The sequence below is a fragment of the Drosophila santomea genome, chromosome 2L, assembly GCF_016746245.2.
Source record: "Drosophila santomea strain STO CAGO 1482 chromosome 2L, Prin_Dsan_1.1, whole genome shotgun sequence".
Lineage (NCBI taxonomy): Eukaryota > Metazoa > Arthropoda > Insecta > Diptera > Drosophilidae > Drosophila > Drosophila santomea.
Window position 1 is genome coordinate 23,618,177 of NC_053016.2, and position 16,438 is coordinate 23,634,614.

General features: G+C 38.9%; 1 protein-coding gene across 1 annotated transcript in view; it reads left to right on the plus strand.

The window, feature by feature from the left end:
- Positions 1-16,438, plus strand: part of LOC120457150 — a 175,569-nt gene that overhangs the window by 96,637 nt on the left and 62,494 nt on the right. Inside the window, exon 3 of the mRNA XM_039644860.1 lies at positions 8,984-9,119. Within this exon, the coding sequence (XP_039500794.1) occupies positions 8,984-9,119 (136 nt within the window). The remainder of the gene's footprint in view (positions 1-8,983; positions 9,120-16,438) is intronic.

The window sequence follows — 16,438 nt, forward strand, 5'->3', positions numbered from 1 at the left end:
TTCGCATACTTGGACGATATCGTCGTTATCGGGCGAGATAAGAAGGAGCACTTGGAAAAACTGCAGGAAGTCTTCAGGGGATTGCAACAGGCCAACATGCGGATCAATCTGGATAAATGCCACTTCATCCAAAAGGAACTCAAATACCTTGGGCACGTAGTAAGCGACCGGGGATTCAGAACATACCCAGAGAAGGTGACGGCGATCCAAAACATACCGACTCCAACTACGACAAAGGAGGTACATAGCTTTCTGGGGATGGCGTCGTGGTACAGACGGTTCATACCCAACTTTACGGAGAAGGCCGTGACACTCCAGAATCTGACTAAAAAAGGGCAGAAGTTCGAAGGGATTCCGAAACACTAAGCATCCTTCACCATTCTGAATGAGAGCCTGGCAAACGCTCCTGTGCTGGCATGTCCATACTTTACACGTCAATTTAAGCTTCAGACAGATGCCAGCGACCTGGGAATAGGAGCGGTTTTGACACAGAACGGGGCAGACGGAAAACATGTGATATCCTATGCAAGCAGGAAACTGAGCCCGGTGAAATGGAACTACAGCGCCACGGAAAAAGAGTGTCTGGCGATATATTAAGGGATAAACAAGTACGATATGTACTTGAAGGGCTATCGGTTCGTAGTAGTGACAAACCACATGGCCCTAAAGTGGTTAAATTCTATAGAAAGTCCCACGATGGGCACTCGGACTGCAGCCATTCCAATTTAAGGTGCAGTACAGGAAGAGAAAATTAAACGCAGTAGCGGACGCGCTGTCCAGGATCCTCAATCCCCAGTTGAAAACAATTGGGATAAAGAACTGGTGGGAACAAAAATACAGGGAGGTAGGAAATAACCAGAACAACGAGGAGCTCCGGATAGAGGATGGGAGGCTCTACAAACTAAACGAGAACCGAGGAGACTAGCAGCCTTGGAAGTTATGTGTGAAGGAGGACAAAGTCACCAGGTGCTCGCAGAAAACCATAACACGGGTGAAAGACCGATACTTCTGGCCACGTCTCGCGAGAGACGTGCAAAAGGATGCCGGTGTTGTCAAAAATACAACATTTCGCAACAGAAAGTCGCAGAGAAAATGCAGACAAGGACCATTTCGGGACTTCGGGACCATTTGCCTAGACTTCGTGGGACGAACCAAGCACGGAAACCCACGAAGTGGGTAAAACTGGCAGCAATTCGGCAAGCAACTGCAGAGTCATTCTTACGCGTCTTTCGGGAACGTGTGATATCAAGGATTGGAGCGCCAAAAATGCTGATCTCGGACAACGGGGTACAGTTCACAGGGCGTAAAACCAGAACGGCCATGGAGAAGTGGGGCATCCAACAGCAGTTCACGGCGCCATACACACCCCAGGAGAATCCAACAGAACGGACAAACCGAACGGTGAGAACGATGATCGCGCAGCTTTCGGGAGAAGAACAAACCACAGGGGACGAAAAGGTGCCTGATTTAATGTTGGCGTACAATGAGGGCGGAAAACGTAGAAGCGAGATCGAGGAGACTGAAAGATGTGCGAGGACAGGCAACAGCACAGTGCTTCACAGCAAAATTGCTGAGTAAAGGAATGTCAGCATTCCAAATCTCGAGGCATCCACAGAATTTTTTAAACGGAAATCTCATAGTTCTCGTCAATTAAAATCGTTTTGGACGAATGTAAAGGAGTAAAATTGGTTTGGAGTACATCAGTTCTATCTCGGCGGGACCTCGAGATCCCCGACCGTTCTTACCGATTCGTTTATTGGTTCGCTCTGTTTATGGATTGTTAGATTCAGGCGCGTTTCAAGAGTTTCAAGTCGATAAGAGGAAAATCTGCGACCGCAGACGGCAATTCCCAACAAATAATAGGACTTCTGAAGGTGGTCGTAGAATACGGCGATGTCAAGTAGCTTCCTCTATTTAGGAATAGAGTTTTGGAAATTGAATGATCTTCTTTTGACTAACTTAAAAATAGCTGAAATATTGCTGCCCAAGCCCAACCATCAAGCTGTGACGGACCAGCAAAAATTATCCGAGGAAGTCAAAATTAAATTGGCAAATGTGATCAATTGACCAACTTAGTTTGTCTCTCTATTGATAAGGGAATAGCTAGACCTGTTTAACAACGGCGATTCCCCGTATCTCTCGCTGTCATAAAAGAACGCTGTAAATTTACAGGATGTTGCGTTTAGGGGTTATAGAAGAGTCTGAGAGTGCTTGGTATTCCCCAATTGTAATGGTCACTAAGCCAATTAAAGTCAGAATTTGCCTTGACTGTCGCAAGGTCAACAGTTTTACAGAGAAAGCTGCATATTCATTACCACAGATAAATTTGATATCGAGTCATTTACCAAGAGCAGAGTATATATCGAGTCTGGACCTGAAGGATGCATATTGGCAGGTCGTTTTGGACTATCAATCTCGAGATAAAACTGCATCTATAGTCCCTGGCAGACCGTAATATCAGATTACGGTCATGCCTTTTGGGTTGTGTAAAAAAATGCGAATATTAAGAAAACAAGTGAGTTCTTCCCACCGCTTAAACGGTTCGCAGTTTACATTTTTACGTGTGTTTTCCCAGGCGGAAAATAAATATTTGAAAATCTTTGCCTGGCGCAGTCATCGAACAGCAGCGCCACCCCTTAAGGGTTTACCGGGGCATGCTAAGGTTAGTAGATATCGGGAAAAGTGATTAGCTTAGCCTAAGCCAAGGTTCTAACTTTAAGGCGATCAAAATAAGAACGCCAGTCAATCCGTCCCGAGGAGCACTCCTTCCCATCGATTAACAGAAGCCTAGAGAAGCAACCTACGTTGAAACAGCAGCCTCGCATATATATATAAAACATACGATTTGTATTTAATTTAATAGCTGGAAAGATATATTCAAAAATAAGGAAGGCCATAAATATAAAAAATGTGAGCGCGTGGACGAGAATAAAATAGGAGAATAGGAGTTAGGAACACACTGAAAGAATGCTTCTGCTGAAGAAAACCAAAAATAAATAACAATTCTTGCTCAATTTTGTCGGAAATAACCCTATACCAGCGTTAAATATACCAACCTGCGAATCTACTCCGAGAGACATTTACTGAGTAATTTACATCCGCAAATATTAAAATTATTTTAAATGAATCCTATAACTATGTACTTGAAAATAACAATTATTATATATTACTTTTGTATTTTTAATTATATTTAATTAATTTTTCAAGATTAACTATTTTATAAATAACTTAACCTAACTTAATTAGATTGATTTAGTTTCAAAAAGTGCGCGTTTAAATGTTCGGTTGAAATATGGCAAAGAAAAGTTTTTTTTTAAATAATTAATTTTAATTTAATTAAAATAATTAAATTAAATTAAATCTTGGCTTCTAGGGTATTTTGTTAAACAAAACGCCAATTTGTTAAACAAAAAAATGAAATTTCCAAAATTAACTCTATATATTAATTATATTCATATCGAAATTACCCACTCTCTTACATTATGAATCACGGACACGTAACGTAAAGAGCGACGCATTGTCTGTAACGAAAAGGTATCTGCACAAGCAAGACCACACCACCCCCAACGTCGAAGAGCAAGTGCCGGATTCTAAAGAGTGCACCCGCCAGTGCAGCTTCCCTTGCCTTCCATGTTTGTATTTCGTTACACGTTACAGTTTAGTTAAGTAATATAATAAACAAGAAAAAGTGACACCCAAAGTGCGGCCTTAGTGAGTTTTCCGATTCATTAGACTTGCGAATAAATATATTCAATCCTTTCTCTTAAATTTTCCGTTTCAGTTTCATACTTCCAAAATGTTTTGTTTTCAGAATTTGTTGTGTAGTCAAGTTAATATAAGTATTACTGACTGGCCGTAACTAAAACTTATCCCAGAAATTGTTTGCTGTGTAGCAAACAAATACGTAAATTCGGTTTGGTTTTGTCCCAGTTTAATTTTTTTCCCAGAGCTAACTAAACCCTATCCTAAAAAAATAAAAAAATCATCAATGTAACATGATAGAAAATACTGGCCATTTCCTCAAATAGTTGACGATTTTCTTCTTCTTCTATATTCTTCTAAAAGAAGATAGATTTTCCTAAAGATTGGAATACTCCTGTAGAGGAAGAGTGCACGGTCCAGTGTTTTTTTGTTTGAATATAGACTTTTACGCCTTTTTGAAAAATTTAAGCTGAAAATAATAGACAAGCCCTATGACAGGAGAACATCAAGCAAAGAGTTCAGTTTTATAATATCTTATCTCGCACATTATCGTTTCTCTTGTTATATTTCGTTTATTCTCTCTATCGTAAAACGTGTTATTTTTCTTAATTATGATGGGGTTAAGCAGATTACCAACTAGGCAATCCACTAGTGTCTCATTCTCTGCCTGTGCAATATGTGCAGCAGAGATCATTACACCAGACTGAAGCCGGTTGAAACAAATGGGCTATTTTAGAACTACGGAAAATGCCAAAAAAAAAGGGTTCAAAAAACGCTTGACCGCCAATAAATTGACTCCAACAACCCAACGGGCAAAAAAAAATACTCACCGGCGGCGAACGACGATGACACGACCTGTGTGGCACACGAATAAATGTGTGCAATAAATAATTGCGAAGCCGGAACGGTGGAATTAAAACCTTGGTTATGCCGTCGGCACGCAGGGTGTGCGTAAGGGACGCTTTTCGTAATTTAATAATTTCGTAGCAGGAAAATGACAGATAATATACGTATATGGAATACATATATGGGCATGCATGCATATGTAAGGGGACAGTAAAGCGTCGAGAAGTGAACTGTATTTGAATGTATTGAATGTCTGTAGATGAGAAAAAAAATTGGAAACGCGGCGGACTGCATGCCTTTTTTCTCACCACACAGTTTCACTTGTCACTTTGCAAATTAGCGGAGTTAGATACATATATGTATCATATGTACATACATACACATGTACGAATTTACGTATGTATGCAAACATACAGGATGTATGGGTTTAATAAAAAATGTAACTATGTATGATGTATGAGCATATGAACATATGTAGATGAATGATTTATGAACATATGACCATATGTATGTATATATGTATATGACCGTTTGCTCGTTGATGTACGAAAAAAGAACTGAACGAAGCGCTGAAGGATTGAAAAGAAAAATGAAAAACTGCATTTCTCACCAGCCGTTGTGTCGGAAAATTCACGAATGTGGAATTGACACGGAAAATAATCTTACAGCAATGCGACCGAAATCGAAAGTTCGGAGCTCTGCTGAAGACCGGCAGTGAGAAAATTTAAGAAGGCTCTTACTTCTCTTGGCGGAACCAATGGCCGGAAACTGGTGGCGGACGGGAAGAATATCCGGCTCGAAGGACCAATGATTGTAGGGGGCGTCGTCCTCCAGAGATGCAAGATGCAGAGAAATGCAAGCGCAAAGAAAAGAACACCACCCAGGGGTCGAAGAAGATGCACGAAGAAGCAGGGGCGTGGTGGGCATAATTTCTGCTTTATTCAGTTGCATTCATGAGACTAAATTCTAGCTTAAGCTAAAGCGGCGCTCTTACCCGCTTTACTTCCCTAAAGCGGGCTCAGGTGATCGACGGCGGTCGACCGCGGAGTTTGGAGAGCGCGAACTCGGATGAGAGCGAGAGCGTAAGTGCGAAAAAGAGAGGCGAGCGCGGACGAGAGCGAAAGCTCTGTGCGCAGAGGTGATACAGTGGACCCTCACGTTAACAATGGCAAAGAAAAGTTTATTTAAATACGTTTTGGTTTGAAAATTAATTAAAATTATGGGTACGCATATTTCCAAAGTCTTTGTGGAGAACACGCTTTTATTTCAGCTCATCTGTGCCGGGAGATCAATCTTTCGCCGAGGGTTACAATTGACTGAGTTTTATTTGCGGTAATATTTATTTTGGAAGTTATACACTGAAATCACACTGAGATAAATTAAATAGCACCAGTTACAAAGAAAAGTCGTAAAAAATTAAAATTATACACCGAGTAAGTAACATCATGAAAATTTTTATAAATTTATTTCTTTGTGAAAATATTTTGGATTTTGGATTGCGTTCAGTATTATTTGAATAGTGTTAACCGCCTGAGTAGTGCATCTAAGGGATACACCGGGAGGAATTTGTTGAACAAAGAAAAAAAAACTAGAAAAAAATAATTTTCTTAACTTAACTATACAAATTTATTATACTCAAACCAAATTTTCCCGCGAACCACTCTCTTATATTGTTCCATTACTGATTAAACAAACTGATTTGAAAATAATTTATGAAACAAGAATAAAGTAAAGAAGAGCGACGCTAAAAAAAATTATAAAATGAAAATTGAAATAAATAGTTTTGGAAGTATAGGCAATATTTAATCATTTTAGCATCTATTGATTTATAACTCTACCTTATTTTTTAAAATTTTATATTTTTCTTAAACTTACGTAAAGCTTTATCTAATCCCTTACGCTGAACAAATATAATTTATATCCACTTATTATGTACTTATTACTAGGTCCTATGCACATTGTTATTAGTTTTTTGTCCTAAAAGTGAAAATAGAAGTGAATATCTAAAAATTTAAATACTGGTAGGGCAGTCTGCTGACACAATAACACCGGTGTTTTGCTAGCAACAATTTTCTAGAACGGTCTTCCTCCGAATATATTTATTTGCTTATCTTTGGTCGCAAGCACGCTCAATTTTCGATATTATTCATTATTGTCTGTAGCGAAGGTATCTGCACAAGCAAGACCACCACCGCAACTACGAAGAGCTAAAGCCAGATTCAAAATCGTGCACTCGCCAGTGCAGGTTCCCATGCCATCCATCTTTTTAACAAAGTTTACCGTACGACTCCAATAATGGCCCAGGATCTACTGACCCGAGCAAACGAGTGTACAGAAGCGCTTCAGACGCTAGGATAGCGCCTGTTATCAGTGTGACGGCGATCATATCCTGCGTCGTTGCGCAACCTTAGACTGCTACAGGAGAAAGGAAATTTTGGGAAGGCAAAATTATGTATCAATTGCTTGAGCAAATCGCAAGCGCTGTCACGCTGCACCGGCATTAACAGTTGCCAAGTTTGTGGGCTGCGCCATCATACGCTGTTGCATTTTCCAGTATTGGTCCATAACCAATCCTCGGAAGCGCACAGCCGCATCTGATCCGGCCTTCAGCGCCGCCCCTTAGTGCAAGCGCAGCCATGGAGAACGTATTTCAGCAAAGCCTGCAGGCAACGGAGGTTCAGTACCCACAAGCATCTTACAGATGCTATTCGGCAACTTCGTCAAATGTTCTTCAAGAATTGGTCTTCTTGCCACTGCTCGTATGGCCGTACGAAATGTGGTCAACGGCATACAAGCCGTCATAAATGGAGGTTTGAGAGAATCAACCCAGTTGCACTGTCATCGAGTGCTTTTGGACACTGAGCCATTACTGAAGCGTTTCTGTGAAGTCGAGTCTGTTCCAGACCGCCTTAGGAAAGGAATGAGATGATCCTTACATGACCAAAACCTTATTCATTTCACTAGTCCGTCCGATTCTTCAATATCACCTAATACGTAGTTCAATCGGACCGCATTGAATCGATCAAAAGAACTTTTTACTGTTACTTACGGTGAATTATATGGGATGCAAACCTTATATAACCTTCTTATACCAGTAGAATAATATTAATTTTTTTTCCCCTTCCTAGATAACCGTAGAACGATGCTTGAAACCGTCTTTATTTGTAAGCTTATTCGTGGTTAAATTGATAGACCTGACTTCGTTCGTCGGCTAAACATTTCTGTTCCAAGCAGATATACTAGAAACTACTTACCGTTAATCTTAAATTATTGCAGATCCAACTTTGAGTTGCATGACCCCTACAAAGTAGTATTTTCTTACTATAATAGACTTTATCCTATGATCTCTAATTCTTCTCCGCTTTAAAGCAACTTTTTTAACACATCTGGTGAATCAGTTTTACTTGGTGGGTGCTTCGCTCTGTTCTGACACTGGAAAGGGCTGTGTATGTATCTTGCTTTTCATACACGGCAGGCACTGACTTCTTTCTAAAAAATTATCACAGGTAATTGCACCGTTGAATGCCTTACTAATTCGGATAAACTGCCATAATTTAAATGTCCATATCGATTATGCACTGGTCTGAACAGCGCCAAAACAAGTGTTCCGCTTGCTCTAGAAACAGCTTATTTTTTCTTTGCGCTTTCAAGACATGTTCTCCATCCTGGTTGACTATCGCATAGTCCTTGCGAAATGTTACAGTACATTCTCGAGAAACTCTGTGGGCGTGGCAAAAAGTATGTAACAGGCAGAAGGAAATGCTTCCGACCATATAAAATATATATATTCTTGATCAGGATCAATAGCCGAGTCGATCTGGTAATGGCCGTCGGTCCGTTTGTCCGTCTGACCGTCTGTCCGTATGAACGTCGAGATCTCAGGAACTATAAAAGCTAGATGGTTGAGATTAAGCGTACAGATTTTAGAGACATAGACGCAGCGCAGGTTTGTTGATCTATGCTGCCACGCCAACTCTTAAGCCTACAAACCGCGAAAACTGCCACGCCTACACATTTAAAAAATGATTTGTTATTTTTTCACATTTTTGTTAGTCTTGTAAATTTGTCTCTCGATTTGCTAAAAATCGTTGGGCCACGCCCCCTGTAACACCCACAAACCGCCAACAACTATTAGTGTGGAAATTTCTCCTTCGCACTTGTACTAGCTGAGTAACTGGTATCAGATAGTCGGGGAACTCGACTATAGCGTTTTCTCCCTCTTTCTACGAATGTGCAAGAATAAATGAGAATTTCTTGTTTGCGCTTCCACAAGTTGAGCAACGGTTATCTTTCCCAATTTGTACGGATATTCCCGAAATTGTTAAAGTTTCTCGGTTGCACTTCCACTAGCTGAGTAACGGGTATGTGAGACTCGGGGAACTCGATTACAACATTCTCCTACGTTTTTAAAATTAATCTCCTGTTAAATTTTCAGAATTCCAGTACTAATGCTCAAGACATGGGTGTGAGTGAGGAATCCGATTTCAAAAACGTTTACATAGATGGAACTGAAACGCGTATTGTTTTAAGTTTCTGTGAAAAATTTAATTGTACCATTAAAATAGATTCATGTAAGTACGAAATATATATTAGTTTTATTTTATTTTCAACTTAATATCTTGTATTTATTACAAATTAGGGGTCAACCTGCCTGCATGTAGGAATACAAGTTGACAGTTGAACGTTATCTAGGGCCTGGTGATTCAAAGTCTGAGAGTTCCAAACCACTAAAGGGGGTGTTTATTGACTATATGAATAATAATATGGTGGCAGGCGATCACTCGGACATCAATATTAAATTGGTTCTTATTACTTGTAGAGCAAAAGATTAGACCATATTCGTTTAAAAATAAGTATGTAACAGTTAGCGTAACCGATCCAGGCCCTTAATATTAAAACTATTCCTCATTTATTCTTTAAACAAAAAACATCTAGTCTCTTTTAAAGATAGAGAATATAATTATACCCGTTACTCGTAGAGTTAAAGGGTTCATATAAAATATATATATTCTTGATCAGGATCAATAGCCGAGTCGATCTGGTAATGGCCGTCGGTCCGTTTGTCCGTCTGACCATCTGTCCGTATGAACGTCGAGATCTCAGGAACTACAAAAGCTAGAAGGTTGAGATTAGGTATACAGACTCCAGAGACATAGAAGCAGCGCAAGTTTGTCGATTCATGTTGCCACGCCCACAAACCGCCTAAAGCTGTCACTCCCACACGTTTAAAAAATGTTTTGATATTTTTTCATTTTTGTATTAGTCTTGTAAATTTCTATCAATTTCCCAAAAAACTTTTTGTCACGCCCAATCTAACGCTCACAAACCGCCAAAAACTGTCAGTGTTGAAGACTCTCCTTCGCACTTCCACTAGCTGAGTAACGGGTATCAGATAGTCGGGGAACTCGACTATAGCGTTCTCTCTTGTTTTTTATTTGGTCACACTCTAGATTATTTGTTTCTGTTAATCATTCACTTTTGGTTAGGTATCTTAACTTCTTAGGTTTTCCTGTTGATCTTCTAAATTGAATTTAAATTATGTGATCTGCATGACGCAACTGGTCCTCTTAAGAACATCTCTTTCCTGTTTTATCCAAGTCACAAAGGAGTCCCACAAGGGAGCCATCTTTATCCGCTCCTCTTTACCCAATTTGTTAATTTAATTTATTAATACATTCCCTTAGTAATAAATCATTCCTGTGTACTTATGTAAGACGACGATGTTAAATTATGCCTGCAGTATAGAAATCTTCTTGCCATTCGGAATTACAATCCAATCTAAATAGCTTTTAAATATGGCGCTCATATGTTCAGTCCATATTTCGTCTATTATCAATAAGGTCACGGATGGGCTTGATTTTATAATAATGTGGTTAGTTAATATCACTAGTCCGTCGGCATTTTGAGGGATTACCTGTTTGGAGTCCACAATTCGTAGTTCACTTGGACCGCATTGAATCAGTTCAGAAAAAACTTCTTACTTTTTGCCCTACGGCGCCTCTATTGGGATGCAAACCTTTTATAACCTTCCTATGTGAGTAGACAAATGTTAATTAATTTACTTTTCTTAGCTAACCATAGAACGATGTTTGTGAAGTGAATAGTACCGACTTGGTTAGTCGGCTAAACTTCTCTGTTCCAAGCAGATATACTAGAAATTACTTACCCCTAATCTTAAATCATTGTAGATCTATCTTTGAGTTGTATTACCTCTACAGAATACTATGTTCTGACTATAATAGATTGTATTCTAGTATCTCTAGTATTAACACTTTGCCGCTCTTAAAGCAATTAATTCTAGCTCTCTTAATACATTATTGGATCTTACTAATGTTTAACATTTTTCTCGTTTCTGTACTGCTTTCTATATCGTGTCTATTCTCTCGCGACTCGAGCCGTACGGTACACTGCGTCGCCCCTCGGTCTGTAGGGCGGGAGGTGTGGCCTTGGAAAAAATAAACCGCATTTAGTCACATAATCGCGAGGTTTGCCATTCCGTAAGTGGTGATAACAGACAACGCCAAGTAGTTTACCAGCCGGCTGGAATAAAGTTTCCGGCACCGTATACCCCTCAGGAGAATCCATCGCAGAGAGCGATTTTACATTTAAAAACAAGAGAAACCTCTATAGTCGAGTTCCCCGACTATCTCATACCCGTTACTTAGCTGGTGGAAGTGCAAAGGAGAGTCTTCAACACTGACAGTTTTTGGCGGTTTGTGGGCGTTAGAGTGGGCGTGGCCAAAAGTATTTTAGCAAATCGATAGAAATTTACAGGATTAATACAACTATGAAAAAATATCAAAACATTTTTCAAAAGTGGGCGTGGAAGCTTTCGGGTTGTGGGCGTTAAGTGGGCGTGGCAAAAAGTTTTTTTGCAAATCAATTGAAATTTACAACCCCAATACAAAAATGAAAAAATATCAAAACATTTTTCAAAAGTGTTGGGGTGTCAGTTTTGGGCGGTTTGTGGGCGTTAGAGTGGGCGTGGCAACATGACAAACTTGCGCTGCGTCTATGTCCCTGGAGTCTTCATGCTTAATCTCAACTTTCTAGCTTTTGTAGTTCCTGAGATCTCGACGTTTATACGGACAGACAGACAGACAGACGGACGGACAGACGGACATGGCCAAATCGACTCGGCTACTGATCCTGATCAAGAATATATATACTTTATATGGTCGGAAACGCTTCCTTCTGCCTGTTACATACTTTTCAACGAATCTAGTATACCCTTTTACTCTACGAGTAACGGGTATAAAAATAAGGGAAAATAAAAAAAAATTCACTCACCCTGCAAAGCCGTCGTTGAGCTCAATGACCGCTGAAAATCTTTATAAAATAGAGGATCATTTTGTTTCGACCATGAGTTTAAATTTAAAAAAAAAATAATATCAATTATAAATTAATGAGCTCTTGATCATTCCTTATTTAATTTTATAAAATTTAAGTTAATAAAAAAAAATTTACTTTATGTTTTAAGTATTTCAATTCAAAAAAAGGAAATTTAAGAGAAAGCATTTAAATTAGTGGCATAATACGACACAGCGTCCGAATTATTGAAACAATGGAAATTTCTATATCAATTCTTCTTAGCCACTTTTAATATTTATACGTCTGATCCAGTTTGGTTCCCAGAACGAAACTTTGTGAAGACCTAGCACATTTTTCGGAAAATTGGTCAATAAGGAGGTGGCATCGCTATCTTCCTGGGAGACGGTTCAGAAATTTTCAATATAAATTTAATTGGCAGACGTCATGGTTTTATTCCAGCTTATTGGTCGAAATACTTCCAAGACATAGCGAAAATCTGCGGCAGCGCTGCACCAAATATCCAAGGCAGAGAAAATTAACCAAAGCAGCGCTCAAACAACCAAGGCAGCGAAGAATTAGGCAGAGCAGCGGCAGCGCAGCTCCACATAACCAAAACGGCCGCAGCACTGCGAACAGCGCAGTTGCAAATAACTCAAACGAGGATTGCCATGACGTCACAAAACTGCCAAAACCTCGTGTGCCAATTTGGGGTGGGATTTTCCTCTGCTATAAACATGCAGGAATTTTCTCCAGACAATATATATTATATAAGAAGGCACTGGCACTAAATAGGCACTGGCCACTTTTTATAAATGCACTTGAAATTCACAGAAATTAATTTTATACGTATGTTTGCCGGTTTTGAACTGATATTATTATATTTAAAATGTATTTTTATACATTAACTTCAGTATAAAAAATTTTCAGCAAAATATATAAATTTATTTCACGCACTTGACTTGAACTTATTTGGTCGGCTGCTGTTCTTAGAGTCCGCTGTTCTCAGACTCGGCCTAGGCATATATCAAAGCCTATCATGCGACAACGGCAAGTGCAGCCTAATTCGACAAACATGCGTGGGTGTCGGCACGCACAAACGATGCGCTAGCTTATCCAAGGTGACCGAATCAAAGATAAGCCACGCTTAAGCTAATTGCTTTCGGAACTAGCAAAAGGGGAAAGAGAAAAGAAAAAAATTACCTTGTAGGAAATCGTAGATTATAACTGCGAGCGTTAACGTCATGAGATATAGCGACAGTCTCTTTAGCTTTTGCTATAGCAGAATTACGTCCTGCTGTTTAAGAGAAATATCGTCAGACAGCAGATTAATTTTTTGAAGAAGCTCGTAATCTTGACCATTTAATATCATGTTTTGGCCAATTGCCATGAAATAGGACGAGAATTCAGTGCTGCGGTGAACACAGGCTCTTAGTGAACCACTAATTTCGTTGAGATGGCTATCCCAATTCGAATGGTCATTACCAATATATGCTCGAATTGCCGCAAGAACTGATCTATTTAGCCTTTCAATGGCGTTGGCCTATGGCGAATAGACAGCTGTACACATATGATTAATGCCAAATCGTGTTAAAAACAATTCAAAAAAGCCAGATTTGAATTGGGAATTCTGTAAATAGTCACAAATCCGGTTCGAAGTAAACTTCTTTAAAGGATGTAAGAAATGAAATTTAGTATAATATTCAACGATGATAAGAAGTCCTATGTTACCTTTCTTTGACCTGGGGTAGGGTTCCAGCAGATCAATATATAGTCTCTGAAATGCTCTATCTGAGGTCATGGGTTTATCCATAGTTGGTCGCAAAACAGTATTTGGGCTTTTTGTAGACCTACAAACAGAACAAGCGTACGTATTTGAGTCACCATTCCTGGCCAAAAAAGATATCTCTTCAGCTTTTCTATTTATTGAGTGAGTGAGCTGCATCGGGTGAATTAAGTGCTTTTTGCGTTGCATCACCAGTTGCGTGTTGCGTGCGCTTATATACAAAATTATCGCTAACTTTTAAATCAGGCAACTTAAGCTGATTTTCTTGTACGCGCCTAATGAGATCTTAGTACTCGATTAAGTTAAACTCTTTCGATGTTAAGTCTACTATCGGACCGATATCATTAAGTTCATTTACGTACGGTTCATCGCGTCTAGATAGATTTTCGACTACGATATTCTCAGTACCTTTTCGATGACTAATCTCCAAAAAATAGATAGATTGCCAATCGAGCTAATCTGCCTGTTAGATCTTTTTGCGCCATTAACCATTTGAGCGAGGCGTGATCGGTAATTACCTAGAAAGCCTGACCCTCGACATAAGCGCGAAATTTCCTAATGCCCCGGATTACGGCTAAGCACTCAAGCTCAGTGACAGTGTAGTTTCTTTGGGCCTTATACAACTTCTCCGACATAAATGCAATAGGTAGCTCTTCGCCCTCTTCATTCTTTTTAGCTAATACGCAGCCAAGAGTGCTAGCGTCGCAAATAAGTATGAATGGTTTAGAGAAATCGGAAGACCTAAGCACTGGAGCTGTAGTTAGACTGGATTTCAGTTTCTTGAAAGCTTCTTCTGCGGCTTCATTCCACCAAAGACATTAGAATAACAAGATGCGTAACGGCCATACATTGGTTTTGCATCATGTTTTTTGGCCATACATCATGTTTTGGCCAATTGCCATGAAATAGGACGAGAATTCAGTGCTGCGGTGAACACAGGCTCTTAGTGAACCACTAATTTCGTTGAGATGGCTATCCCAATTCGAATGCTCATTACCAATATATGCTCGAATTGCCGCAAGAACTGATCTATTTAGCCTTTCAATGGCGTTGGCCTATGGCGAATAGACAGCTGTACACATATGATTAATGCCAAATCGTGTTAAAAACAATTCAAAAAAGCCAGATTTGAATTGGGAATTCTGTAAATAGTCACAAATCCGGTTCGAAGTAAACTTCTTTAAAGGATGTAAGAAATGAAATTTAGTATAATATTCAACGATGATAAGAAGTCCTATGTTACCTTTCTTTGACCTGGGGTAGGGTTCCAGAAGATCAATATATAGTCTCTGAAATGCTCTATCTGAGGTCATGGGTTTATCCATAGTTGGTCGCAAAAGCACTCAAGCTCAGTGACAGTGTAGTTTCTTTGGGCCTTATACAACTTCTCCGACATAAATGCAATAGGTAGCTCTTCGCCCTCTTCATTCTTTTTAGCTAATACGCAGCCAAGAGTGCTAGCGTCGCAAATAAGTATGAATGGTTTAGAGAAATCGGAAGACCTAAGCACTGGAGCTGTAGTTAGACTGGATTTCAGTTTCTTGAAAGCTTCTTCTGCGGCTTCATTCCACCAAAGACATTAGAATAACAAGATGCGTAACGGCCATACATTGGTTTTGCACTATGCAGCCAATTTTTTTGGTGACGACCAAAATTGTTCTCTTTTCGCTCGCCTAAAATCGAGAGCGTTAAAATCTAAAAATATAATTGTCTTGCTTGTATGAGTAAAAACAATAAAGGAGATCGTGTGCATGTGTGCGTGCTTATGCTAGAAGACGATTTTAGGGCAGAAATCAATTTTGATATAAGAAACAAATTTGATTAATGTTTTGGTCAATTTCGTAATTCGTAACTCTTATGGTTTGAAAGAAGTTTTTTATACGCGTTACTCGTAGAGCATTTTTTACCACCCATAATTGCTCGCTTTTTTTAAAATATCAAAATAAAATATAAAAAAATAATTTAAGTGAATCTTATTTGCATTTTAAATACTGAAAATTGGTCATTTTTATACTAGTAATTTGACTAAATAACTATAGTAAATAATTAAAACGTATACAAAGTAAATTATTAAAACTACTGTAATTTAAAACAAAGAACAACAAACGAAAAGAAATTACATTTAAAATATTTCATAAAAATAATTTATAAACTAAAATATTATTTATAAAATAAATAAAAATATGGAACTCTTTATTGCAAAATTGATTTCATTGATGCACGAAGTGCGGACATAAGCACCGAAGAATCATTGACGTCTTATATTTTTCACACGTCGCACGCTGAATACTCTAATGAAAACTATTCTAATATAAAATCATATTTGAAAATTATTATGCATTATTAGGTACATAGATTGTGCTATTATTATTTCTATGTTGAATTTAAATAATTGTTATGTTAAGGCAATGCAAAACTAGAGTTTTTACGTGGTGGCAATGTATCAAAAATAATTTAATTTGAAGTGTAAGAACTTCTAAAATGAAGGGCATATTTTGTCTTTTATACAATGCATGAGCATACTTGTCCACCAATACAGTCAGCTGTCGCTGTATGCGTACAAGGGGTCTCACTCTCTGGCAACACGCCAGCCGTTTCAGCGTCAGGCCGAGACCAGAGTCAACGGAGACATGCCGCGTGCAAACCAGAATACTGTCACATACAAACACATCCAAAGGAATGTCTTATACAAGGGCAATATCTAGGAAAAAAAAGGGAAGAAGGAAGGAAGCAAGACAACGGGTTTTTTTTTCTGGCTAGCACCTAATTCAATTATCGAGCCCACATATTCCCGTG